Below are 25889 nucleotides of genomic sequence, written 5' to 3' on the forward strand. Positions count from 1 at the left end.
CTTAGGCCTAGGTTTATTTGCTTTATTTTTGCATAAAAGAAATCTTGAAATAATGTTATAATAAGAGCATGTTAGAGTTTCTTGTATTTTTTTTTACTTGCCCATAAATATAAGCATGCACTACAAGAATTGTATTATTTAATTACATTAGATAATAACATGTTGTAAAAAATGTTACTAAATTAAATTAAAAAAATGGAATTTACTTATTTGGTACCCTATGTTTTTACAAAGTATTATTTTGATACCCTCTGTTTTCAATAATGCTCATATGGTATCCTGTATTTTAAAATCATACATATTTGGTACCCTAAACTCAGATTTGATAGATAAAATTTTGTCAATATAATCAAACTGTCATCAGTTATATGTAATTAAATTTAAATTTGTAACTTACATAATTAACAGCAGTTTGATTAAATTGGTAAAATTTTATTAATTAAATTTGAGTTTAGGGTACCAAATATGTACGATTTTAAAATACAGGGTATCATATAAGCATTATTGAAAACAGAAGGTACCAAAATGATACTTTGCAAAAATACAGGGTACCAAACTTAAAAAAATAAACATTTTATTAATTATTTAGTAAAAGGCTTGATATTAAAAGAAAAGAGTAAAAATATATAGATTATCTCTTCCATTTCTCTCTATCCTCAATTTTTGACTCTCTCTCTCATTTCTCCTCATCCCTGATTGTCCCTTCCATTTCTCCAATCACCCTCATAGATTTCTAGCAACCATTCCCGCGATCTCAAGCTCTCATCTACAAGGTACTTCTGCATCTTCATTTTTCAATCTTCATCCATCTTTTCCTCTGATTATAAACATAATCCTCACTCTAGGTTTTTACTTCAATTTTGTTTTTGGTTTTTTCATCATTGATTTAATTATGCATCAATTATTTTCTCTTTGTTTAGATCTGGTGTGTTTTTGGACAAGAAGAAATATTTATATATAGGCTAAACTCATATATATATATAGAGAGAGAGAGAGAAAAAAATAATGAATGTTAGGCCAGATATATCTGTAAGTTTTTTAGTTTTACTCTTGTGATGGTCTTGCTTGTTGTTTTGCAGTATATATTACTAAGCTTTAAATAATGCATTAAAGGTGGTTGATAGAATGTTTCAGTGAGATATATGAGTAATTGCTTATAAATGAGTAAATGAGATTCTTGGCCCTAAATCCTTTCTTAACTTGGCTATGTATGCTTCTTAATTTGGCCCTGAATTGTGAGATATGTGCACTTGTTTTGTTAAAAATGATGTTTAAATACATGGTCTGTTTACGATTTCCCTATGTCATGTTTGGTCTGTAGTGTGGTTTCTGAAAACAATGGAACCATATGTCGTTATAATTTATGAAATTCATATATATTAGCATCATGAAAGAGGACTTTATGAAGTACTTCATAATAAATATTATGCACTAATATTCCAACTGTTAATGTACAGGTCTTTTTACCTGGTATCTTGTAATGAATACTTGGTTGATTTACATTTGTGATGTAATATCTGTCACTTTTTTTGCTGCTTATTTAAAATTCCCTAGAAAGGTTTAAAGGGTCGTTGTTATTAATTAACTTGAAACTTTCCATCAGATCTTTATATGCAATTCATCTTAACTTTTGGGGATTATTTTTGTATCAAATTAAGTGTGTTTCCAACTGTTTCATCGATTTATCAGATACGAGAATGAACTCATTATTGCTGCTAAGAAAGGAGAACTTGCTCTTGTGATGTCGGAGTATGGTTTCAAGTAAGTTCTTAGGTATTATAATGTACTGTTTCCTTTTGTGAAGTCTTGATCTTGGGTGTTGTCTCTTGATCTTCAAGAATCAGAGTATAGCTAAATCTGTTCTCTTTGGCAGAAAAGTTCTCTCACTAGATGAGTATGCATCGTATTTCAAGGACATTGATCCTGTATCTCTGTACAAGATCTGGACAAAAGAATATCAGAATGACCACTTGATCGAATCAGCACCAAGATACAATGTTTTATATGACAGGGTTAAGGCAGCATTTGTTGTCAGTGATCCTGTAGATTGGGGCCTGGACATTCAGGTCATTTCATTTTATTCATGAGAATCAATGTGGAATTACAGTGATTTCATTAAAAAAATTATATTTCTAAAACCTGTCGAACTGAACTATAAATAATGATGTTGTCATATACGTAAACATAATTATTAAGTAAAGAGATAAAAACATATCCTTATTTTCACAAAAAAAATTTGACTGCTACTCCTGACCTAAGGCTGCATTCACGTTTGTCACGAAAACTATGGCATTCTTGTTGACTCTAATTGAACAACATTAATCAACGAGGAGGAAACAACTCCTTTAGTTCCAACCTTTAGATTCATTATTAAGCATTATTATCTTTGACGTTTCAAAAATTAAGTATGATCCTTTGCATTTCTTTAAAACTCTACTGGATGTATTGATATAGGTGCTCTGTGATATTTTAACATCTGAAGGGCTTCCTGGAGGAGATAATGGGCATCAGCCTCCTTTATATTTTGCCGCAGCTGATCTTGAATATCAGGTTGGTTATTAATGTAGTTTTAATTGGTCCATGTAAGGAAGAATCCAAATGGTTTATGATTGTGAGAGCTTTCTTCATCTATTGAATTTTCCGTTGTACATGATTTTAATATTTATAAAATAAAATACAGGCTGCATTTCCTTCTGAGCGGCTTGGAATGGGTGCTTTCAGAATTTCCCTAGAAAGTGTCTTTAACAAGTCTTGCTTAGCATACCCATTTCAGAAGTATAGAAATACTTAGTGACTTTACATGACTGAACCATAGATATCGGATGTAATCAAGCCAGTCACACTCGCATTCATTTTGACAAAACCAATCACATTCATTTTGACAAAATCAAGTTGTTGAAATACCACTTATAATCCATTCATCTGAAAACTAAAGTAATAGACAAGGTTTTAAAACTGAACTAAAAAAATTCTAACTGGGATGCTTAAATTGTACCGCATTCTGCCACATGGTACATGAGACAAAAATAATTTACCTTGTGGTGTAACCTATTTTTCAACACTCACGTAGCTTTGCCGTGCAGAATTCACCATGATACCTTGGAATATGTATCTTTTGGGAAACCAAATCCATTTGTATTCAAGAATGCTGAAGCCATGTTGAGACAGCTTCAGTCATCTAATCATGATGTTCATCTCTTATATAATGGGGACTCTGGATCACCACCCTTCAAAACCCTTTACATGATCAAAAGAAACCTTGAACTTCTAAGTTTTGTTATGAAAGATTTTGAATTTAACTTATTTGCATATTAATATCTCAATCTAACCATGAAAGAAAGACGTCAAAAAATTCCTAAATTGAAAATTTTTCTTTGGAATTTTATAATTGATTTGTCTACGGTCCTAAATTGATTTTATAATTGATATATCTATGGTTATATTGTATATCATTATGCTAGACACTTAGAAAATACCTTAAATTATGTGCTTTTGCCAAGAGACTTTAATAGCTATTGTAAAATATAGTATATTTTGAAACTAAAGAATTTGTCGTAAAAAAACACTCCATTAGAATTTGTATTTTGCAAAAAAAAAATTATATTTTGAACTCTCTTTACATTTACAAAATATTATTATCACTTGAACTTTTTAAAATAATTTCTCTGTCACACACACTTGTATTTGAAATTAATAAAAAAAATATTTAATATTTAATGATATAAAAGAAAAATATATAAGTTGATGTATAATATATTGTAAGGATTATTGTCAAAAAAGAAACAATAATAATAATAATAATATAAAAAGTTGTTATTTGAGAACTTATGGCAAAGGAGTTACTAAAACAAAGTTGGCAATTGCATATGAGAAAGATGATCATATAATTCAAATGAAAAATGATTATAAAGAGTTGAAGGAAAGAGTGGCATTTGGCATTTATGGAGTGATTCGCGAATCCCAAGGTAAATTTATTCATTCTTATTTACATTTACTTTGCATGCACCTTATTTGTTGTATCTAACATTTTGTTTGTGATGGTTATAGTCTCAATTTGGTTTGAGCGGAGAGCAATCCAATGCACATAGTCCTACTTTAGTAACATTATCATTTGTTTATAAATTTTTAAGTTAATTAATTTCTTCTAAACTCTCATAATATTTTGGTCACTTGGAATTTTTTTTGGTTGGATGATGATTATAGAGTGGGAGTGTTGGAACTCAAGGCCAAAGATGCAAGCTTTTGGATGGGAATTGTTCTAGGAATATTGTTGCTTATGGGTATTTTATTTTAAATGATTCAAAAGATTTAGTTATTGATGACCCTATTGGACCATTTGTCATGAAGGTTGGTGTTGATTTTGCAAGAGAGCCTGATGCATTTTTGTGGAGGCCAACTTCAGGGATAACTTGTATTGAAGAAAGTGTTGGAAGTGTTATTGCTTGGCCAGCCGACAAAGTCATAATGAGGTAAAGATTGATCTTACATTCTATAATGAGTCGTGCCATATTGTTTTTGGAACTGTTCTGGGAATATCTGAGATTTAATTGTAGGTTTCAAAATTTAGAATTTATCGAAAAATAGCTGTTATGCTACCAATTTTTTTTAAATAGCAACCCCTTGTTATGCTTGTTGGTTAAGAAGATAACATGTGAGTTTTGTTTTCTTATTGCATTTTTTTTCTCTATGTTATCTAGGTGATGAAGATAGCGACATGAGATTTGGATGCTTGCAATTAATATAGAGATAGTATTGGACAAATGTTATAATTTTTCTTTTATTAGACTATTAGACATACTCTTTCTAAGCATGGACTTTTATTATGGTATTTTGCACTTCAAAATTTTTATTTGGGACACATGTATTGGATATTTTGGTTGATACAAAAAAAAAATACATTGGACTTTACCAAATTCTAATTACATTATTGGGACAAATAATAGATTACTTCTCAATAAAATGTAATTAAAGATAATTAGATTACATCTTGAAAATGTAATTAAAGACAATAAAATTACATTTTGAAAATATAATTAAAGATAATTAGATTACATCTTGAAAATGTAATTAAAGATAATAAGATTACATCTTGAAAATGTAATTAAAGATAATTAAATTACATCTTGAAAATGTAATTAAATGAAAAAAATATACTTAACATTATCATAACATCTAGATAATGTTACTATTGACAATATATAACACCAAAACAATGTTATAATAGTCTATTTAATAACATGAAAAAAAAAATGCAATCAAATGGCAAGGCTTTTAATAACATGTGCAGACTTAACACTTGCTAAAGTGTTATAAACTGCATTTGATAACACTTTTTGAGAGTTATCATAAATGTTTTCTTGTAGTGATGGTTGTTGGAGGTATAATATTGCATGAGAGTAGCATGATTTAATTGTGATGATAGGGATTTTCATAGAATAACAATATGATAATAGTTACATGCTAGGGTTTGTGATTTAATTGTATAGATTTAAACATGTATAGTTATTGTGTAAATTTTGTGAAACATGATGAAAAAGATAGATTCTTGATTTGTTAAACTTGCTGATTTTGATGTTTAAAAGATTTAGAATATGATGAAAATAATGATTTTGCATGCTTAAATGATTTTGCAAGTGCTATGATGTTTTTATGAAATTATGGGGAATTTTAACATGCATTAAAAATGGTGTTTTTACTCAAATAAATACCTTCAGATTTTTTTTTTATATTTTAGAGAAATTATGAGATTTTAATTTCAAGATGGTGATTTTTTAAGAGTTTATTTTGTTGTTGGAATTTTTGGTAAAAATATTGGAAAGTCTTTTAATTGAAAGAAAGTTTGTGTGTTTGTGAAATAATATAACACATAAACTATGTAAATATTAAAAATGGTATTTTTAATCTAACCATGAGTGTTCATTTTAGTAGATATGATTTTCTTCATTTTAATTAAGAAAAATGTTGAGGTAAATTCACTTGTGATTTTTAAATAAATTAAATGGTGGCTGAAAGTTTAGTTTAATAAATTAAAATTAATTATTTGATTATCACATATGAATTTATACTACATAAATTTAGTCTTAAAATAATACAAACAAAATATATTTTTCTCACACCTAAAAATTATATTTTCTCACATCAATTTTTGTAATTTTATTAGTTTAGATAAAATTGTGATTTTCTAAGGAAACATGATAATTATAAGTATTTTAAATAATGTCAAGCCTTAATTATTTCTATGTAATTTAAAATAATAAATGGATTTATTATTATTTTTTTATGAAAAGGAATATATATTGAGAATAAACCAAACAAATACAAACACACCAGACAAAACTCAATTACAAAGCCTTACAACTGAAGATTTATTATTTTATTATTTTTTTTAATGGCTAAATAAATTATATTTATGAAATAAAAATAATGTTCTAGAGGCTTAATCAACTTAGTGATTTTAAAGAGATAAATAATGGTAAAGAAAGTATGTTGCTAAATTCTTGTTTGAAAATGATAGAAATAAGCGCGTAGGAATTATTGTTTTTAACAAATTTCTCACGTATGCATGTCGCATGCAAATGCACTTTTACGTTAAAAAATATGTCTAATATTCAACCATATGTTTTTTACTTAAAAACCATGCATGTAAAATATGTATAATTTACATTATTTTTTTGGTGATTTTATGTGTAAATATGCATGTTTGGAAAATATGTGTAGTTTTCACCATGTGTGAGTGGGCACAAGAAAGCCTTATGTGATGCTAAAGAATGCTATTTGATTATGGTTATAGGATCATTGTGAAGTTTGTCAATTTTTGCTTTGTTTGGACATGAGATAAGGAAGTTAGATAGAACTCTATTTGTTTATGTTATCCAGATTTCCGGGTAGCGTTTAGATGGGTAGCCTTCGGGAAGCAGAATTATCAAAGTCTTCCCCGGAGGGTGACCAGGGCTCGCGGATGGACAGAAAGGCTTCGCTTCTCTCGTTTAGTGTCAAGCACACTCCTTCAAGCAACCGCGACCCGGAAGCTCGTCAGTTCTCCCGGACTCCCGAAGGGATATCCCTCGGGGAAGGTCCTTCCAGGAGAAGCTCTACAGGTTACCTTCGCGGATACGATTCCGTGCTTCGCACGGAATAAGACCAAGTGGTCGAGTCACGGAGGAGGCATAGTTGGAATGATACTCACCTGACACAGGATCCCGCCTGACACGCTTGACAGGTCAAGACCGCACACATCCCAGCACGCCTAAAGGTGCCTTTTCGCCTACTGTTCCGCTGACCGCCTGGAAAAGACGGCTGCCTTTTGGCAACTCCCATACTTTCATGTAATTATACCCACATAGAGCCTTGTAGCCATGCTACTAGAGTAATTGTATCCCCTATTTATGGCTGGTGTAATTAAGACTCAGGGAGACAGAGTAAAACCCTAATTAAAAACCCTAGCTATAAAGACCCCCTCATTTTACGATAGAGGGGACGGCCAACAAATTACATAGCAAGAACTCTGCTTAAATCTCTCTAGCTGGATCTTCTCCAAGAGAACCCGAGAGAAACACTGTGAGGTTCTTGTACACCAGCTGTTTAACTGTAATTCTCTACAAGTATAATAACATCGACTCGTGGACTAGGGCTCGTTAACGCCTGAACCACGTAAAAACCTGTTTGTTTATTTACATTTCTGCACTTCTACAGTTCTTATCTTTTTACTATTCTGTTCGTATTCATTTCCGAAAAACTCGGTAAACATTTTGGTGCTTTCATTGAGAGCTGTAGGGAGTTGTTAGTCAGCTCTTTTTCTGTGTACGTTTTTTGTATTCGCTCCGTACTGAAAAGATGGTGACTACGAGAAAATCCGCGGTTGACAAAAATGCTAGGGTCAACCCCGATACTATGATGGAAGATGCGGTACAAAATGAACCCTCGGACTACCAAGGTGAAGACCCGACATCCCGCCAGGATCGGGTCAGTACTGAAGATACGACATACTTAGAAAGCAAAGAAGAGTATGTCCGAGACGGTTACTACAAAGACGGCTACTACTACGAGAAGGATCCAGAACTGGTCCAAGTAGCCGAAGAACTGGTGGTCACTAAGGCCAAGCTTGCTGAGCAGGAGCGCGTCTCCGAAAAAATGCAACGCATGATGGAGCGCCTCCAAAGCAAGTTCGGAGATCTAGGCGACTCGGACGAGGACGCCTCTGTTTTAGGTGGTGCTGATGCCACCATGCCGGATCCAGCCGCTGCTGGACCATCCAAAGCCGCCCCTAACAAGGGCAAAGAAAAAGTTGGGGAGCCTGTGCGCACTAACGCCCCCGCACCTCCTAAAGGCATGAATCACCAGGCCGACTGCCCCCCCCCCCCCCCCGCGCGCAGAAGGTCTCTGGCGCTCCTAAGCCCAGACGTCCTTCAGCCCCAAGGGGGCACTCTGTGCCTAAAGGGCCCGGTGCTAAGGCACCCAGGCCTAGGGGAAGGAACAACCGCCCCAGTGATTCCGTTAACCAGGACGGTCGGGCTGCGGACACGCACTCCGAAGATAGCTGGTCCACAGTGGACCTAAGAAGAAGGTTGGAGGCCAAGTATGAAAAGGCCAAAGGAGAAAAGGCCCGGCCTCGCGGAGATGACCTACGAAATCATCTCAACGACAAGCTCCGGGGACGTGACCTCCCGGAGAGCGATACAAAGAGGCTCGAGGAACAGATCGCTGCCTTGACCAAGCTGGTCCGGAAGCAAAGTGGGGCCCTGTCAGACTCTGAGGAGGAAGACCCGGAACCATGTATTCGGAGGATCGCGGAAACACCCCTCCCGGAGAACTTCAAAATGCCTCATATAGAATTATATGAGGGGAGGACAGACCCGCGCACCCATCTAGCTAAATACAACAAGATGATGCAAGTGGCGCGCGTCAGTGAGGATGCCAAATGCATGTGCTTCTCACTCACCCTTACCAAGTCCGCAGAGGACTGGTGGAAAAGATTAGCTTCAGATCAATCCACAGTTGGAAGGAGCTACAGTCCGCATTCAGGAGGCAGTTCATTGCTGCCCGGGACCACGACATGGAGGTTGGTTCCTTAACCAACATCAAGCAGCTACCCAATGAGAACCTCAAAGCTTTCATTCAAAGAATGATGGAAGCTGCTGCTAAGACCAAGGTCAGCGATGATATGAAGCTGATCGCCCTTCAATCGGGGCTTACCGTCGGCTCCCTGCTGTGGGGGGAAATGCAAAGGAGACGGGCAGAAACTCTGTCCGAATTCATGTCAAAAGCTCAGGGAATCATTAACCATGAGGATGCCTACCAACAGGCCTTTGGAGTTCCCCCGGCTCTGACGCCTTCCGTGACTGCGCCGAGCTTTGCTTCGCAAGCTCCCGCACCAGCCCTCACGCTTCCAGGAGCCCAGTTCACTCCAAGCGTGTATGGGCCTTCCGCGTCTGCTCAGACGCCGAGTCAAACCCATTTCTCTGGGTACGGAGCTGTACAGACCGGATGTAGTATCGCTCCTGGCCCGTCGCAGCCGCAAGCAGAAGGCCCAGAACGAAATCTGAGCCAATCACGGAATAAACGAGGCGGAAGAAACTCCAACCGGGGAGACCAATCAAAGAAACCCCGGAAGGACTATGAGCCCAAGTTCACGGAGTACACCAGTTTGATAAACTCACGAGAGAATGTCTATCGGGCGACCTGTAATATGGTCAACTACAGGAAGCCCCCGAAAGTGTCTCACGGAGGGAGGCGTCCGCGAGACTCCAATAAGAGGTGTGAGTTCCACGGAGACGTGGGGCACACCACAAACGAATGCCTTCAGCTGAAGGATGAGATCGAGTCCCTGGCAAGAGCGGGACACCTTGGTCAATGGGTGAGGATACCCGTAATCTATCCCGGACAAGGAGTAGTTCACGGAGCTGCGTACTCTCCAGGACAGAGGGGGACCGCTAGCGCTCCTGAAGCCGGTCGCCCCCAAACTCCTGGGTCTCAGTTCCCAGCGCTTCCTGCTCCGACCTCTCCGGCACCCATTGCCTTGTTGGCTCCAAGACCCGGCAACCCATATCCGCCCGGCCTTGCTCCGCCACCCGTTGACAGACACGTAGCCACCATTTCCGGAGGACCGCACCTTGCCGGAAGCACCCGCAACTCCCAGAAAAGGTACTTGAGGGAGTTAGAACACACCGGAGAGATGTGCGCCTTGGTTCAGTCACCTGCTCAGCGTCCCCGAATGATGGATCTTCCCATCACCTTCACGGAAGATGACGCCCGACATGTGCACTTCCCCCACAACGATCCCCTCGTTGTGGAAGCTCAGATCGCCAATAAGAAGGTGTCACGGATCCTAGTCGATAATGGAAGCTCCGTAAACATCCTCTTCAAAGCTGCCTTCCACGCGATCGGATTAACTGAGACAGACCTGACCCCATGCCCCATCCAGCTTCAGGGGTTCAATGGGGATGCACTCATGCCATTAGGCAAAATTCAACTTCCAGTCACCCTCAGAGGAGAAAGCGACGCTTGTGCCTTCAAGCACTGCACATTCGTGGTGGTCGACTGCCCCACGGCGTATAATGCCATCCTAGGCCGACCGATCCTAATCGATTGTGGGGCCATAACCTCGATACGCCACTTATGCTTGAAGTTTCCATGCGACGACGGGCGTATTGGCACCCTCCGGGGAGACCAACGAAGTGCACGAAGCTGTTATAACGTCTCCGTCCGATCCGTCTACACGGTCCAGGAGACGGTTGCTGCCGCTCCTTTGGCGGAGGATTCACCAGAAACTGGGGGTGCCCAAGGAGCATGCGTTGACGAACTCGACCCTAGAGTGGGGGTTGAGAGAACGATAGAGCCGATGGAGGAAGTCGAAGAGGTGATCCTCAACTCGGAAGATCCCACCAAAGTCATTCAGGTGGGGAAAAACCTTCCATCGGCCATTCGAGAAAAGATCGTGGCCACTGTGAAGAATAATCAGGATATCCTGGCATGGTGCCACGCTGATATGACGGGGATTAATCCTAATGTTGCGTGCCACGCACTCAACATAGACCCATCTGCAACTCCGGTTCGCCAAAAGAGGAGGCCGTTAGACCCAGTGAGGGCCGAAGCAGTCAAAACTGAAGTGGACAAGCTGATGTCCATAGGCTTTCTCCAGGAGTCACACTATCCCGTGTGGTTGGCTAACCCGGTTCTGGTCCCGAAACCCAATGGGTCCTGGAGAATGTGTATTGACTTCACGGACCTAAACAAAGCCTGCCCAAAAGACTGTTTCCCTCTTCCGCGAATCGATCAGATGGTAGACGCTACTTCCGGGTATGAACTCTTATCCTTCATGGATGCATACTCTGGATACAACCAGATCAAGATGCATGTCGCGGACCAGGAACACACCAGCTTCCTCACGGACAAGGGTGTCTACTGTTACGTGGTCATGCCTTTCGGTTTGAAGAATGCTGGGGCGACATACCAGCGTCTAGTAAACAAGATGTTCAAGGACCAGCTGGGGAGGAACATGGAGGTGTACGTAGATGACATGTTCGTAAAATCCAAGACCTCCGGGGACCACAGTGACGACCTTGAGGAGGCTTTCGCCGTGATCCGAAAGTATGGAATGAAACTGAATCCGAAGAAATGTACTTTCGGGGTCTCGTCTGGGAAGTTCCTCGGTTTCATTGTCAGCTCCCGCGGAGTGGAGGCCAACCCTGAGAAAATTAAGGCGTTCATAGACATGCCTTCTCCCCGGAGGCATAAGGATGTCCAAAACGTTACCGGAAGGATAGCGGCTCTCAGCCGCTTCGTATCTAAGGCCACTGACAAATGTGTCCCCTTCTTCAATGTGTTGCGGGGAAACAAGAGGTTCGAGTGGACCCCCGAATGCGAAGCAGCCTTCCAACACCTCAAGGAACATCTAGCCCGAGCTCCCATTCTGTCCAAACCTGTCGAAGGAGAGGCGTTGTTCTTGTACTTAGCTGTGACAAAGCACGCCGTGAGTGCCACTCTCGTCCGGGAAGACGGCCGTATCCAGCTCCCTGTGTATTACGTGAGCAAGAGGTTACTGGACGCCGAGTCCAGATATCCAATGATCGAGAAACTCTCCCTCTGCTTGCTAATCGCTTCGAGGAAGCTAAGGCCCTATTTCCAGGTGCACACCATCAGAGTACTCACCAACCACCCTCTCCGACAAGTCTTGCAGAAGCCCGAGTCTTCTGGCAGATTACTTAAATGGGCCATGGAACTGAGCCAGTTTGACATCCACTACCAGCCACGTATTTCCATAAAAGGACAAGCTCTAGCGGACTTTATTGTGGAATGCTCGGGAATGAATGACCTCCCGGAAGATCCTGTCCCGGAACTTCCCACATGGAAGGTCTATGTAGACGGAGCCTCAAATGAAAAAGGAGCTGGAGCAGGGGTCATCCTAATATCTCCCCAAGGACATCAGCCCCAGAGTGCCATCCGTTTCACGTTCCCAGCATCCAACAACGAGGCAGAACACGAAGCCATGCTAGCTGGATTGCAACTGGCCAGAGAAGTCGGAGCCCAAAAAATCGAGGTATACAGCGACTCCCTACTTGTGGTAAACCAAATATCCGGGGAATACCAGACGAAAGGCGAAAAAATGGCTGCCTACGTGTCTCTCTGCCGCGGCCTCCTGCAGCATTTCAAAGGCTACCAAATCCGCCAGGTCCCCCGGGACCAGAACTCACTCGCGGACACGCTGGCCAAGCTTGCAACAGACCCGGAGATTGAACAATATGGCCTAGTGCCCATCGGGCACTTAGAAGCACCGAGTACCGAGACACAGAGGGTAAATGCCATCATCGACCATTCCCATTCCTGGATAGGACCCATTCTCAGATTTCTCACCACCGGAGAGCTCCCCACTGATAAAGCTGACGCAAGAAAGCTCCAGTATCAAGCTCCCCGATACGTGGTTATGGATGGAAAGCTTTACCGCAGGGGGTTGTCCATACCCTTCCTTAGGTGTGTTGCCGGAACCGAAATCAGCGCCATCATCCATGAGGTTCACGGAGGCTTCTGTGGCGACCATACCTCCGGGCTGAGCCTCTCCAAAAAGATCCTTCGACAAGGATACTTCTGGCCCACCATGAAGAAGGATTGTGTGGATTATGTCAGAAAATGTGAGCAGTGCCAGAGGTACGCCAAGGTTCCGCGAGCGCCGCCTACAGAAATTACCTTAATGACCAGCCCCTGGTCGTTCGCCGTTTGGGGCATTGACCTAGTAGGTTCCCTTCCAACTGGAAGGGGTGGAGTGAAGTATGCCATAGTTGCGGTAGACTACTTCACCAAATGGGCTGAAGCTGAACCTATGAACACGGTCACGTCTAAGAAAGCACTGAACTTTGTCATCAGGAATATAGTGTGTCGTTTTGGGCTTCCACGAAAAATTGTTTCCGACAACGGGAAGCAATTTGATAGTGAACATTTCACGGACTTCTGTGCTTCGCATGGAATCATCAAAAGCTTTTCCGCAGTCGCCAGACCTCAAGCTAATGGGCAAGTGGAAGCAGTAAACAAAATCTTAAAGACCACGTTGAAGAAAAAACTCCAAGCATGCAAGGCTCGCTGGCCAGAAGAGCTTCCGCGAGTACTTTGGGCCTATCCAACAGAGAGGACTTCGACGGGGCACACACCTTATTCCATGACCTTCAGTTGTGAGGCCGTCATCCCAGTAGAAACTATGATCCCCTCTCACAGGCAGGACACCTACGACCCTACCCGGAACCACGCCCTTCTCCAGGAGTCCCTGAACATGATCGAAGAACTCCGGGAGCAGTCACAGGTCCAACTCAAAATGTACCAAGGCAAGATAGCCCGACACTTCAACACAAGAGTCAAGAGCCGTACATTCGAAGTTGGGGACCTTGTCCTACGGAGAGTATTTCCTGCTACGCAGGATCCGGGAGTGGGAGTCCTCGGACCCAACTGGGAAGGCCCCTATGCAATCCAAGAAAAAGTGGGCCATGGGACGTATCACTTGAAAAGACTCGACGGATCTAAAGTCCCGCGCGCCTGGAACGCGGAGCACCTCCGCCGTTACTATCAGTAGGCCCCGGACTATCTAGTCGAAAGTCCTTGGTGGACGTAGCAAAAATGTAAAATATGGAGACAATCCTCCCAGCTGTAAAACACATGCCTCACAGGCTAATTTAATGAAACAAGGAGAGATTCACTCCGCTTTTATTGCATTTTTTACCCCTTTGTTCCAAGCTGCGTTTTAACAAGTGACCACGCGGTCCGGAGACGTCCGGACCCCACGCTCACTTGGGGGGGGGGGGGGTATACATGGCTAAGGCATAGCCATACGCCCCTTGAACAAAACATACAGAGAACACCACTTATGTGCTAGCATTGTGTTTGAAAATTTTAAATTGTTAAGCTTAGGTTGATTTGTGCCATGAACATATTTGCGTTACGTGTCATGTGTGCATTATGTGGTTATGTGAAAATTGCCATGAAAATATCTGCCATTATGCATCATGAAAATGATCTCCTGTGTAGCCTAGCGATGAACAGGACCGGGGGTTGGGGCGCACTCAGAGAGCTACGCCGAAACACCCCTAACTTCCTAACAAGCCCTTCGCAGGATATTCCGCGACCACTGTGAGCTTTGCTTCGCAAGCTCTAGCTCCGGGTCCTGCAAGGCGAAAGGTGGCAAGATCCGCGACCGCTGTAAGCTTTGCTTCGCAAGCTTCAGCTCCGGGTCTCATAAAGTAAAGCATAGAAAGATCCGCGATCGCTGTAAGCTTTGCTTCGCAAGCTCCAGCTCCGGGTCCTGCAAGGCGAAAGATGGCAAGATCCGCGATCGCTGTAAGCTTTGCTGCGCAGGCTTCAGCTCCGAATCTCAAAAAATAACGCATGGCGAGTCCCTCGACCACTACAAGCTTCGCTTCGCAAGCTTCAACCCTGGAAGCAGATATAATCGATCCCCCAATTACAGCAGGCCTTGCTTCGCAAAGCCCCTGCTCCAGAATCGCACATGGTAGGTGTGACGATTTCCCCGACCGCAACGAACCTTGCCTCGCAAGGCTTCATGCCAAGTCCCTGAAGTCGGCCACCGTGGGTTCTGCGACGACAGTTAGTTTTGCTTCGTAAAGATCTAGCCCTAAGTCTAGCGACGCTCACCAAAAGAACTCCCGTTCCGGCACCATCTCGCGGAAACGTATTAAGTGTTTGCCTCGCAAGCTTTGTAAAGATCGCAATGGAGAGATGGAACGGGTCACCCTAGCCATCCTCGCGAATGGTATAACTACAAGTCCCGAGATTGGCTATTTACCTTAGGAAGGCTGAGTACGATGAAAGAGGGAGTCTGGCCATTGGAACCAAGAATCCTCCGCAACCTAGAAACTACGTGGGAAAAGACATAAGCCGTTGGAGCTTCAAGTTAGAAATGCATAGGTTCTGGCCGTTGGAACCAAAGCCTCGTGCGCCCCTACGGCAGTTTCTATCGTATAAAATTATCTACTCTAAGCGAAAAATTAAACAAGGAACTCAGCAGAAAAGGAGTGAGGAATTCTACAATTATTATAATGAAGGCCCTGCGGACCGGGCATCTGTAATGTTCCCGCAATAAAAAAAAAATACAAGGAGCTTCGCCCCAAAGGAAAATAAAGAAAGAAAAAAAAATTAAAGATATAGCGCTGGGGGTGGCAGCGGCATCCACGTCCGGGGCCTCGAGATCAGCGGTTTCAACCGGGGCTGGCGGAGTCGGCTCATTGGAAGGTGGAACTTCATCACTGGCAGGTCCAGAGGTCCCCGCCTCTGTGGGATCTTCTGCCTCAGGGGCTCTAGCAAGCTCGTCAATGTCATAAGTCTGGACGTACGCCTCTGGGCTTTGATCCCACACCTGTATCTTTTCCCTCATGGCGGCGGCGTCCCCTCCCAGGTAGCCTATTACCTCCGGGTTTATTTTCCAAAGTTGGTGCATGAGAACCACGTGGGATAGATTAATCGTTCTATTCAGCACCACCTCGGCATCTTCCTTCTCCTTCAAGCGCTTCGCCTCAGTGGTCGCCAGCTTTGCCTCCGCGACAGCCAGTTGAGCCCTCAGTTTTTCCAGCTCGGCCTTGGATGCATCCCGCTCTCCCTTAAGGGAATCAATCTCCTTGCGCTGTACCTTATTGTGATCCAGCAAGGATTGCTTCTCGGTCACATGTCCTCTGACGGTGAATTGCAAGGCTCCAATCTGTTTATCCTTCTCAGCAAGCCCCAACTCCTGCATAGACGCGAGATCCTTGCTCCTCTTATGATCTTGCTCCTCCTTGTGCAGCCTATTCTGAAGAGTGGCATATTCCTCTTGCCGCTTAAGGAGGAGATCATTTTTTGATTGCAAGCGGGCTTCCAAGGTATCTTTCTCCTCCCTGGCTTGGGATAGCTCTTCCCGGAGCTTGGAGTTTTCGGCCTTCAAGTCATCCGACCGCTGCTTGAACTCATTCTCTGCGCTGGCCCGGTACTCTCGGTATTTGGCAAGATATTTCTTGTCCGCCTCTTCTTCAGCCTTGCGCTGGGCCTGGTTAACCTCCTCCACAGCCTCCCCCTTTATGCTCTCGACCTGTTGGGTCAGTTTCTGCTTCTCCGCCTCCAAGGCCTGGCAAGCCACCTGGCTCTCCTCCAGCTGAACCAGAACTGCACCCACCTCCCGGAACGAGCGTTCCGCGATGAGAAAGGCCTGCGAGGAAAGACAACAGAATGAGTTAAGCAGAACCAAATGTACTAAGACAATTGATCCCAGAACACAACAACTGACAGCTTACCCCCGAAAGTTGCTGCTTTACGGCATGTGTCAGCAACAGCGGGTCCTTACTGCTACTGATGGCCCATTTCTCAGAATTGAGTTCGCACAAGCTCAGGGCCATGTCCTCCATCATCTCCGCTCCGAACGGCGCCAATGAACGTCCGAGCCTAGGCACCAGCCTCTTCTCCAAGGCTGGGCCATCCAAAACCGCTCCAGCCGGGTGAAGGGATCTCACCCCCTCGGCCAGCTCAGCTCTCTTCACGGCAGACAAGTTGTCTGCCCTTCCCTGAGTAACAACCTTCTCGGCCTCCAACCGCCTCTTCAAAAAATTATCAGCCCGTCTTACACCCTCCAGGAGGGCAGCGGGGAAACGGGTTGGTTTCTGAGGGAAGTGGAACTTCAGGCCAGGCCGAGGAAGGCTTGTTTGTTGAGAAAGTGGAAGAGAAGAAGAAGAAGGAGACCCCGAAAGGGTGGACTCCCTTTGGACTGAAGGAGGAAGTAGACGGGGTATTGGAGACGGTAGCGAAGACACTACCGCCCCGCTTTGTGGTTGTTGCTGATGTTGCTGTTGCTTTTGCTGCTGCTGTGGCGGTGTTGATTGTCTTTGTGGTTGTTGTTGATGTTGCTGTTGCTTTTGCTGTTGCTGTGGCGGTGTTGATTGTTTTTGTGGTTGTTGTTGTTGTTGCTGTTGCTTTTGCTGTTGGAGTTGTGTTTGCTGCTGGTTGGGGGTAATCTGGTGGGGACTGCACGTAGCCCGGAGGTCTCCATCACCTCCGGGAGGAGAGTGTCTAAGGCATTTCTTCTTGTCGCCCTCAGCCTCTCCTCCGGCGCGCTTGCTCACCCCGGCCCTCTTCGCGGGGAACACAAGACCTTCCCCATCGCTGCTACTGCTCGAGACCACCATGTTCTCGGAAGGCCCCTTGACATGAGGCTTCTCCACCACGGGCACGATTGACCTCTCCGCCACCGGAGACCCTTGCGCCTCGCCACTTGTCTTCTTGGGTGTGGCAGCTTTACCTCCCCTACCAGCTCCGGCCTTTCGTCTTTTCCCCTTGGACGGGTCTTGGCTGGTGGCGGCCTTCTTGATAAGAGAGGTAGCTCTCCCCAACATCTTTGCTTCAGGATGTTCTGCAAGAAATGTGCGAAGCAAGGTTAACCAACCAGGAAGCAATGTGAAAAAAAAAGATAAGCAGAAAACAAAACAAGCAACAACATAACAGCACAAACAAGTCCCCTAGTAGGGAACAAGAAACGAAAAAAGGGAAAAGTCTGAAAGGGACGACCATGCACGAGAAACGTGGATGGCCTTCCCCGAGCAAAACAAAACACCGCTTCCTGCTCCAGGAAGCTCCCGTACTCCTTGAAGTCCGGGAATGACATGCTGAGGGAAGAAGGGTCAACCATGATGACACCTTCTGGCAGACTACCGTCACTCAAACACCCGAGGAGCTCATCTACCCTATCGCAATATCTGTCAAAGGGTATCCTACGCGGATCTAGCCTAAGGAAGCGGGGATCGAACCCCGCCTGAGAAGTCCGGGAAACCTCAGACAGGCTGGGGGTGTGGATCAATCGAAAACTAGTCTTACCTCTCCCGGAGGTACCAGCTCCCGGAGTCCCTTCATTGGGGTAAGCTGGGACGTGGCGAGCCTCGATCTCTTCTTCCTCCGGCTGGGGGTCGGGGAACCTCTCCGCCCAACTAGGAGATAAATTATTCTCGTCCCGGGCCACTTGGCAGATCACCTTGGACAGCTCCAGGGCAATCTGCTCCCGGATGTCAGCTGACACCTGACTTTGCCCCCTGCCACTCACTGGCTCAATATTTTGGAAAGAGGCGAGTAGCCCATACTCCCTCAAAGATTCGGTGGTCACAAGTCCTTCCACCTTCAGCTCTTCCTCCGAGAGCCCCTCGTAGAATTTTGACCTCCTTATCATCTCCGCACAGCGAGGTGTCCGCGGGACGACTTCTGCAAAATCCAAATACGAGTATTAGAGATCCTCCCGAAAGGCAAACCAAACGTAAAGAAACAAAGTTAAAAAGGAGAGGAAGGAGCACTTACCAGGGACTTTGAAGTCCAAAGATAGGGCTGGCACCCTCTTCAATGGGAAGCCAGTCGTCAGGAACCAGTACTCCCGGAGATCTGGAACCCTCGCGGTATGACAGGTGGGACACATCACATCCGGGTACCTCTCCAGCCTGTAAAACCCCACCTTGTCTGGATGACCTCTCATGGGTTGAGACTTCAGCCCATAGAAGTATAGAACCTCCTCCGGGGTAGGGGCCTCCAGGTCCCGGGACTTGCAAAAGATGTACCACCTCGCTAGGAGCTTGTAGCCGGGGGGAATCAACTGGAAGGGGGCAATCCCCGCCTTCACACAGAAATTGGCAAAATAACTTCTTAGGGGAAAATGCGCCCCACACACTATGTGTGCCCAGCTCCAGGCACCAAAACCCTCGTGACTCTGACTAGCAGACTCACCCAGCACCGACAGACGGTGCCACATCAGGCCTGGGATGTTCTTCAGGCCTGCCTCTGAGGAGTACAGCTCCAGCATGCCGTAGTTCCTGAACAGGTTCGGCTTCTGGTCCATCTCCCAGATTGAACTGTTGATAGTCGGTGGGCTAGCCGCGACCAATTTAGTTTTTCCTTTCCCCTTTGCGCCAGCGACAGGGGAACCTTGCTCCTGGGCAGATTCAGCCTCTACCGCAGCAATGATTTGTTCCTTTGAGGTGTTCGTCAATGGCGCAAAGAAGAAACAAAGAAGAAAACACTCTAAGCAGTCAGCACCCTTGTCATACCCTAACGGTATCAAAGGCGTCGGGGAGACCCTCCCCGAAAACTGCTTGGAGAGGCTCCCACCGAGCTTGCCGAGGGGTTGGCACCATGCCACCCGAAGGACAGCAAGGAACCAAACTCAAACTCCGAGCCTAAGCCCGCCAAGAGAAGTGTTTTTCCAGAGGAAGACACCCTAAAGGCGCTCACGCTTATGCCCTAAAACAGCAAACCAGAACAGCACAAGCAAGACGAGGAACGACTTTCCAAACGCAAATCGTCAAAGCATGCAAAGAGATTACTTATTGACTCACATCAGTCACATGCCTATCAAAGCCCTATTCACGCATGCATAAATATGACACCGGCAGAGAACTCAACCCTAACAACTACCAACAATCTGAGGTTTAGAAGGAAAAAGCAAAGTAAAAATACGTACTGGTATCCGGGTATTTGAAGATTGAGGGAGTAACCGGGTCACTGCACCGCGCGAACACGAGAAGTAAAGGCTGCAAAGACAAGGCAACGATTCAGACTTAGAGCTTCGGCGAACAAACCTACGGTCAAGTTGAAAGAAAAGTTTCAGGATTCCTTACCAAAAGAAGTGGCGAATTCGCAGGAAAGGAAGCTTGAAAGCTTGAGAGTTCGAAGATTTGGGAATCTGAAAATCTGAAAGCTTGAGAATTTGAAAGCGTAAAGAGGAAGAAGGGTTCGTTCCCTCGTTTTTATAGCAGGAACGAAGTCGTTTCGAATTCCACAAATGGACGGTCCCGATCTTCCCATACCGCATGCATCAGATCCGACGGCTGGGGATAAAGGGCCGGTCCTATTTATGACTCCTCGGATGGGAATAAAGTATTTATTTCCCATCATTGTACCATCTCGGGCCCAGCGTACCATTAAATACCGTCAAATCACTACTCAGACGCCTGACGCACGCGAACTCAGCCAATCGCCTCACGCACACGTCTCGGTCGCAGAACCATTCCCTGCATGACGCGTGGCCCTCGCCATACTTGAGTTCAAACAGAAGAAATTTCCTTCTTTTTTCGTACTAACACTCAGACGGGAAAAAAGGAACCCTTCCAGGAACACAGGAGTTGACCCCTCGTCTAATCTAGGGATCAGAATACCCGGAGGACTGTACAAGCTCCCGGACCTCTCAAGTTCCGTGACCTTGGGGGGTAAATGTTATCCAGATTTCCGGGTAGCGTTTAGATGGGTAGCCTTCGGGAAGCAGAATTATCAAAGTCTTCCCCGGAGGGTGACCAGGGCTCGCGGATGGACAGAAAGGCTTCGCTTCTCTCGTTTAGTGTCAAGCACACTCCTTCAAGCAACCGTGACCCGGAAGCTCGTCAGTTCTCCCGGACTCCCGAAGGGATATCCCTCGGGGAAGGTCCTTCCAGGAGAAGCTCTACAGGTTACCTTCGCGGATACGATTCCGTGCTTCGCACGGAATAAGACCAAGTGGTCGAGTCACGGAGGAGGCATAGTTGGAATGATACTCACCTGACACAGGATCCCGCCTGACACGCCTGACAGGTCAAGACCGCACACATCCCAGCACGCCTAAAGGTGCCTTTTCGCCTACTGTTCCACTGACCGCCTGGAAAAGACGGCTGCCTTTTGGCAACTCCCATACTTTCATGTAATTATACCCACATAGAGCCTTGTAGCCATGCTACTAGAGTAATTGTATCCCCTATTTATGGCTGGTGTAATTAAGACTCAGGGAGACAGAGTAAAACCCTAATTAAAAACCCTAGCTATAAAGACCCCCTCATTTTACGATAGAGGGGACGGCCAACAAATTACATAGCAAGAACTCTGCTTAAATCTCTCTAGCTGGATCTTCTCCAAGAGAACCCGAGAGAAACACTGTGAGGTTGTGAGGTTCTTGTACACCAGCTGTTTAACTGTAATTCTCTACAAGTATAATAACATCGACTCGTGGACTAGGGCTCGTTAACGCCTGAACCACGTAAAAACCTGTTTGTTTATTTACATTTCTGCACTTCTACAGTTCTTATCTTTTTACTATTCTGTTCGTATTTGTTTCCGAAAAACTCGGTAAACAGTTTATGCTATGAACGGTAAGATTGGCTTGTATGAATATAAATGTTATATATGATGATGTACCATGTATGAAATGCTATTCCAATATGATATGATGATTGTAGAAATTCATGTAGTTTTCCTTGGCTTTGAGATGACTGGATTGCATGTATTTCTGTATGTTGTATGATATGTAATGGCTGTTAGCATGTTGAACGCGACACAACAAAGGGGTTACTAAGGATATGAAGGCGTAACCCGAGTTACTAAGGATATAAAGACGTAACTCATAGGGCAGACGCGCTGAGGTTATTCAAGGACCAGAGTTCCTATTTACCTCAAGGTGTGACATGGACAAGATAGGGGGTCATGTTCACAAATATATGATGATAGTGTTTATGATGATTATGTTTTGATGATGATGATAGTTATGATAATGATGTTTATAATGTATAACGATGTATGTATATGAATATGTTTTGTTGTGTTTACTTATGTTTTGTTTTCACTCCTTACTGGGCTTTTAGCTCACCTCCTTACTTTCCCTTCCGGGTAGCAAATAGAATTTCTCCTTGGAACGCGTGGTGATGTGGGGAGCTCCAACGTCAAGGTGTGTATGGCGTGGGAGTACCCTATGGGCGAGAAAATGATCAGCTTAACGCCAATTTCTAAAGAATAATGTTATGTTTATTTTTAACTTTTCAGAACTTATCAGTGAGACTTGAACTTTATTTATTTTTAAAACGTTGCACGAAACTATTATTTTTTTTATCTTTAAACTATTGGACCCAACTTGCATGTTTTAGCAAGGCCCCACTGGGATTTTTCAAATAATAAGTGGCTTTCTTCTATTAGCTTATGAGTATGCAAATCTTTTACACAGTATTAGATTAGGGCGTTGTACAACAGTCAATCCTCATGTATATCTCAAGTAGAGGGAAAGACGAATATCTCACTAGTGCAATTGTGGAACTTAAAGAAACTGATGCTTCCTATCGCCAATGGAAATTTAAGAATCATACGGTAATGTCCTGGTTAATCAACTCCATGCTTCCTGAAATTAGAGAAAATTTTCTCCTCTATCGTGTATAGCCCAAGAAATATGGGATGCAGCTCGTGCCACATATTCCAGTTCTGAAAAATACTTCAGAACTTTTTGAAACAAAAGCAAAACTCTTTGAGTTAAAGCAGGGAGACTCCACTGTCACACACTATTACAACACCATCACAAGGTACTGGCAAAACTTGATCTATTTGAAGTATATTTTTGGATGTGTCCCACCGACTCTAAATTGTACAAACACATTGTCGAGCAAAAGAGAACTTTCAAATTCTTATTGGGTTTGAACAAGGACCTCGATCATGTCAGGGGAAGAATCATGAGTGTCAAATCATTTCCTCATATTCGTGAGGTATTCTCTGAGGTCAGAAGGGAGGAAAGCAAACGAAAGTTAATGATTCCTGATGCAAATTCACAATCAGACAGATTAGCAATGCTCACTCATGCTTCCTCTTAGGATAACAGGCTTCAGAAGGGGGGCAGACCATGGTATGACCACTGTAAAAAGCCTGGACATTTCCGTGAAACTTGCTGGAAGATTCACGGCAAGTCTGCTGACTTGGAACCGAAACCCCGTGGTGATCAAGGACCAGCTAATATGGCTGCCACCTCTGAAGATTCATCCAACGAAGTTAGTCCTCTTTCACAAGATTAGCTTGCGGCCCTGCAGAAGTTTTTTGGGCAGATCTTAGTGGCACAACAATCAAAACCATCTTCCTCCAAAGCACATGCTAGTATGATGAGTACTCAAGGTGCCACCTCTCACGCTTTTGTTACAAATTACAACAACACTAGTCCTTTGATAGTGGATTCTGGGGCATCCAACCATATGTCGGGTGATTTAAAGGCTGTTCATACTTTCACACTGTGCATTAAACTCACTATAGTCAGAATTGTTTATGGATCACTCTCCAACGTGATGGGAACGGGATCTATTCACCTCACTAATAAACTTCACCTTTCATGTGTTCTTTTTGTTCCTAAACTAAATTGTAACCTACTTTCCATCAGTAAACTCACTAGAGATTTGAATTGTGTGACTAAACTATATCCCAATCTTTGTGAATTTCATGTTGTGGGCTCGGGGAAGGTGATTGACAGTGTTGAAATGTGTGGTGGTCTCTATATTCTCAATAACACTCCCACAAATAAACAAGTTCACAAGTGAAGTTATGTTTTCAATTATGTTTTCGATACTAGTTTCAATTCTGTTTCTATTTCCAATGAAAGTCTAGTTATGCTATGGCATTTTCGCCTTGGACATCCAAATTTTAATTATCTTTAATGCATGTTCCCTCATTTATTTATTAACAAAAAGTCCAAGTTTTTTCATCGTGAAATCTATCAACTTGCCAAACATACTCGAAGTATTTACTCCAGCCACTCTCATAAACCTTCCCAACCTTTTTCATTGATACATAGTGCATTTGGGGACCTTCAAGGGTAAAAAAAATGTTAATGGTTCCAGATGGTTTGTCTCTTTTATTGATGATCATTCTAGAACCACATGGACCTTCCTCATGAAAGAAAAAATTGAAACTGCATCTATTTTTAAAAAAATTCATTCCATAATTCAAAATCAATTCAAACAAAAAAAATTCAAGTTTTAAAAACAAATAATGGGAAGGAATATTTCAACTCCATCATTGGCCCATACTTGTTAGATCAAGAAATTTTCCATATTAGCTCCTGTGTTGACACCCCTCAATAGGGGTGTTCATATCCTCAAATAACCCGATGGCGTACGAATATCTGCTTTGAAAGGACCAAGATAGTCTTTATTTACGCTATTCTTCGCATCTCGAGAGAAGCAATCGATTAGTGAGCATCCCATCTCATAAGGAAAGCCTTAAGGCTTGGTTGCGGGGGAGAGGCTTTCAAACTTCAATCGTTTAAAGCTACGCTTTTAAACAACAGTAGGGTAATAAGTTACCTTTTATGAAAGGTAACAAGTAGCTCCACTGAACAATCTAGGGGACACTCTGACTACGAGGGCTTCCTCTCACTCTGATTCACCTCCCCTGGGGATTGTTAAGGGGTTGAAAACCCCCCTTTAATCCCTTTTTCAGGGTATGGAGCCACCGCCGTTCAAGTATAGCTGTTGAGGGACTATGACATCCAATGTTTTTAAGCCCATCCGATTCGATCCAATCATCCAATTGGATGTTGGATTTTTGGAACCGATCCGATCCAATCATCTTGAACCAACCGATCCGATCCGATCCAATGGATGATTGGATCGGTTCGGTTCCATCCATTGGATGCATACATTGGTTATTCGTTGGATCGGATCGGATCCATCCGATCTTTTAAAACCTTTATTTAGGCTGATTTTAAAAAATATATATTTCAATTATAAAAACACTAATTACTCATCCAAATAATAAAAATATTTAATTGTAATGATTTAGAAGTTTACAACACAAATCTAATATAAAATTAAAAACATAAGTCTTAATAATTTGTAGGAATCCAACATAAAATTAAAAACATAAGTCTTAATAATTTGTAGGAATCCAACATAAAATTACAATAATACATCATAATTAAATAAAAAAGTTTAGTACATCAAATATAATATATGTAAACAGTAAATGTAATAAAATATAATATATATTAACTTTAAAAAATATATATAATATATTTTTTATCTGAATATTAATTGGATGGTATTGGATCATTATTGGATTGAATCGGTCGGTTGGATCCATTGGATTTACATGTCATCCAAGAACCGACCGATCCAATATTGGATTTTTAAAAATGTCATCCGATCCAATCCAATCATGATTGGATATCCAATTTTTAGCGGTCGGTTGACATTGGATCAGTCGGTTTGTTATTGGATCGGATCATTTCTGCACAGCCCTACCCCTCAACAAAATGGAGGGGCTCAGAGAAAGAACAGGTAGCTTCTTGAAGTCTCACAATCTCTCATGTTTTCAAATCATGTGCCTAAACACTTTTGGGGGGAAGCCATATTGAGTGCCACTTATCTTATAAACCATATGCCTAGTCGTGTCTTAAGGTTCAAAACCCCATAAAATCTGCTACTTCAAGCATTCCCTCAACTCTCAACTTTCTCCTCAAATTTGTCACTCAAAATATTCGGATGTATTGCTTTTGTCCATATCTATGATCACAAACGAACAAAACTTGACCCCAAATCGCATAAATTCATCTTTCTTGGGTATTCTAGTACTCAAAAGGGGAATAAATGTTACTCTCTAGTTTTTAAAAGAGTCTACATACTCTAGATGTT

General features: G+C 43.1%; 1 protein-coding gene across 1 annotated transcript; it reads left to right on the forward strand.

The window, feature by feature from the left end:
- Positions 1 to 757: 757 nt before the first annotated feature.
- Positions 758 to 21993, forward strand: LOC133834744 (uncharacterized). The gene is made up of 6 exons (XM_062264453.1): positions 758 to 773; positions 1690 to 1761; positions 1874 to 2066; positions 2455 to 2550; positions 4204 to 4469; positions 21775 to 21993. Exons 2-6 carry the CDS (start codon positions 1742 to 1744, stop codon positions 21806 to 21808), a joined length of 609 nt encoding a protein of 202 aa, XP_062120437.1. The 5' UTR covers positions 758 to 773; positions 1690 to 1741; the 3' UTR covers positions 21809 to 21993.
- The last annotated feature ends 3896 nt before the right edge of the window (positions 21994 to 25889 follow it).

Source organism: Humulus lupulus, chromosome 5, assembly GCF_963169125.1.
Source record: "Humulus lupulus chromosome 5, drHumLupu1.1, whole genome shotgun sequence".
Taxonomy (NCBI): domain Eukaryota; kingdom Viridiplantae; phylum Streptophyta; class Magnoliopsida; order Rosales; family Cannabaceae; genus Humulus; species Humulus lupulus.

Excerpts from the sequence above, each read along its gene's own strand:
- LOC133834744 (XM_062264453.1), top strand. The coding sequence starts at position 1,742 with ATGTCGGAGTATGGTTTCAA. Across the intron at positions 1,762-1,873 it reads ATGTCGGAGTATGGTTTCAA|AAAAGTTCTCTCACTAGATG; the intron begins GTAAGTTCTTAG and ends TCTCTTTGGCAG. Across the intron at positions 2,551-4,203 it reads CAGCTGATCTTGAATATCAG|AGTGGGAGTGTTGGAACTCA; the intron begins GTTGGTTATTAA and ends TGATGATTATAG.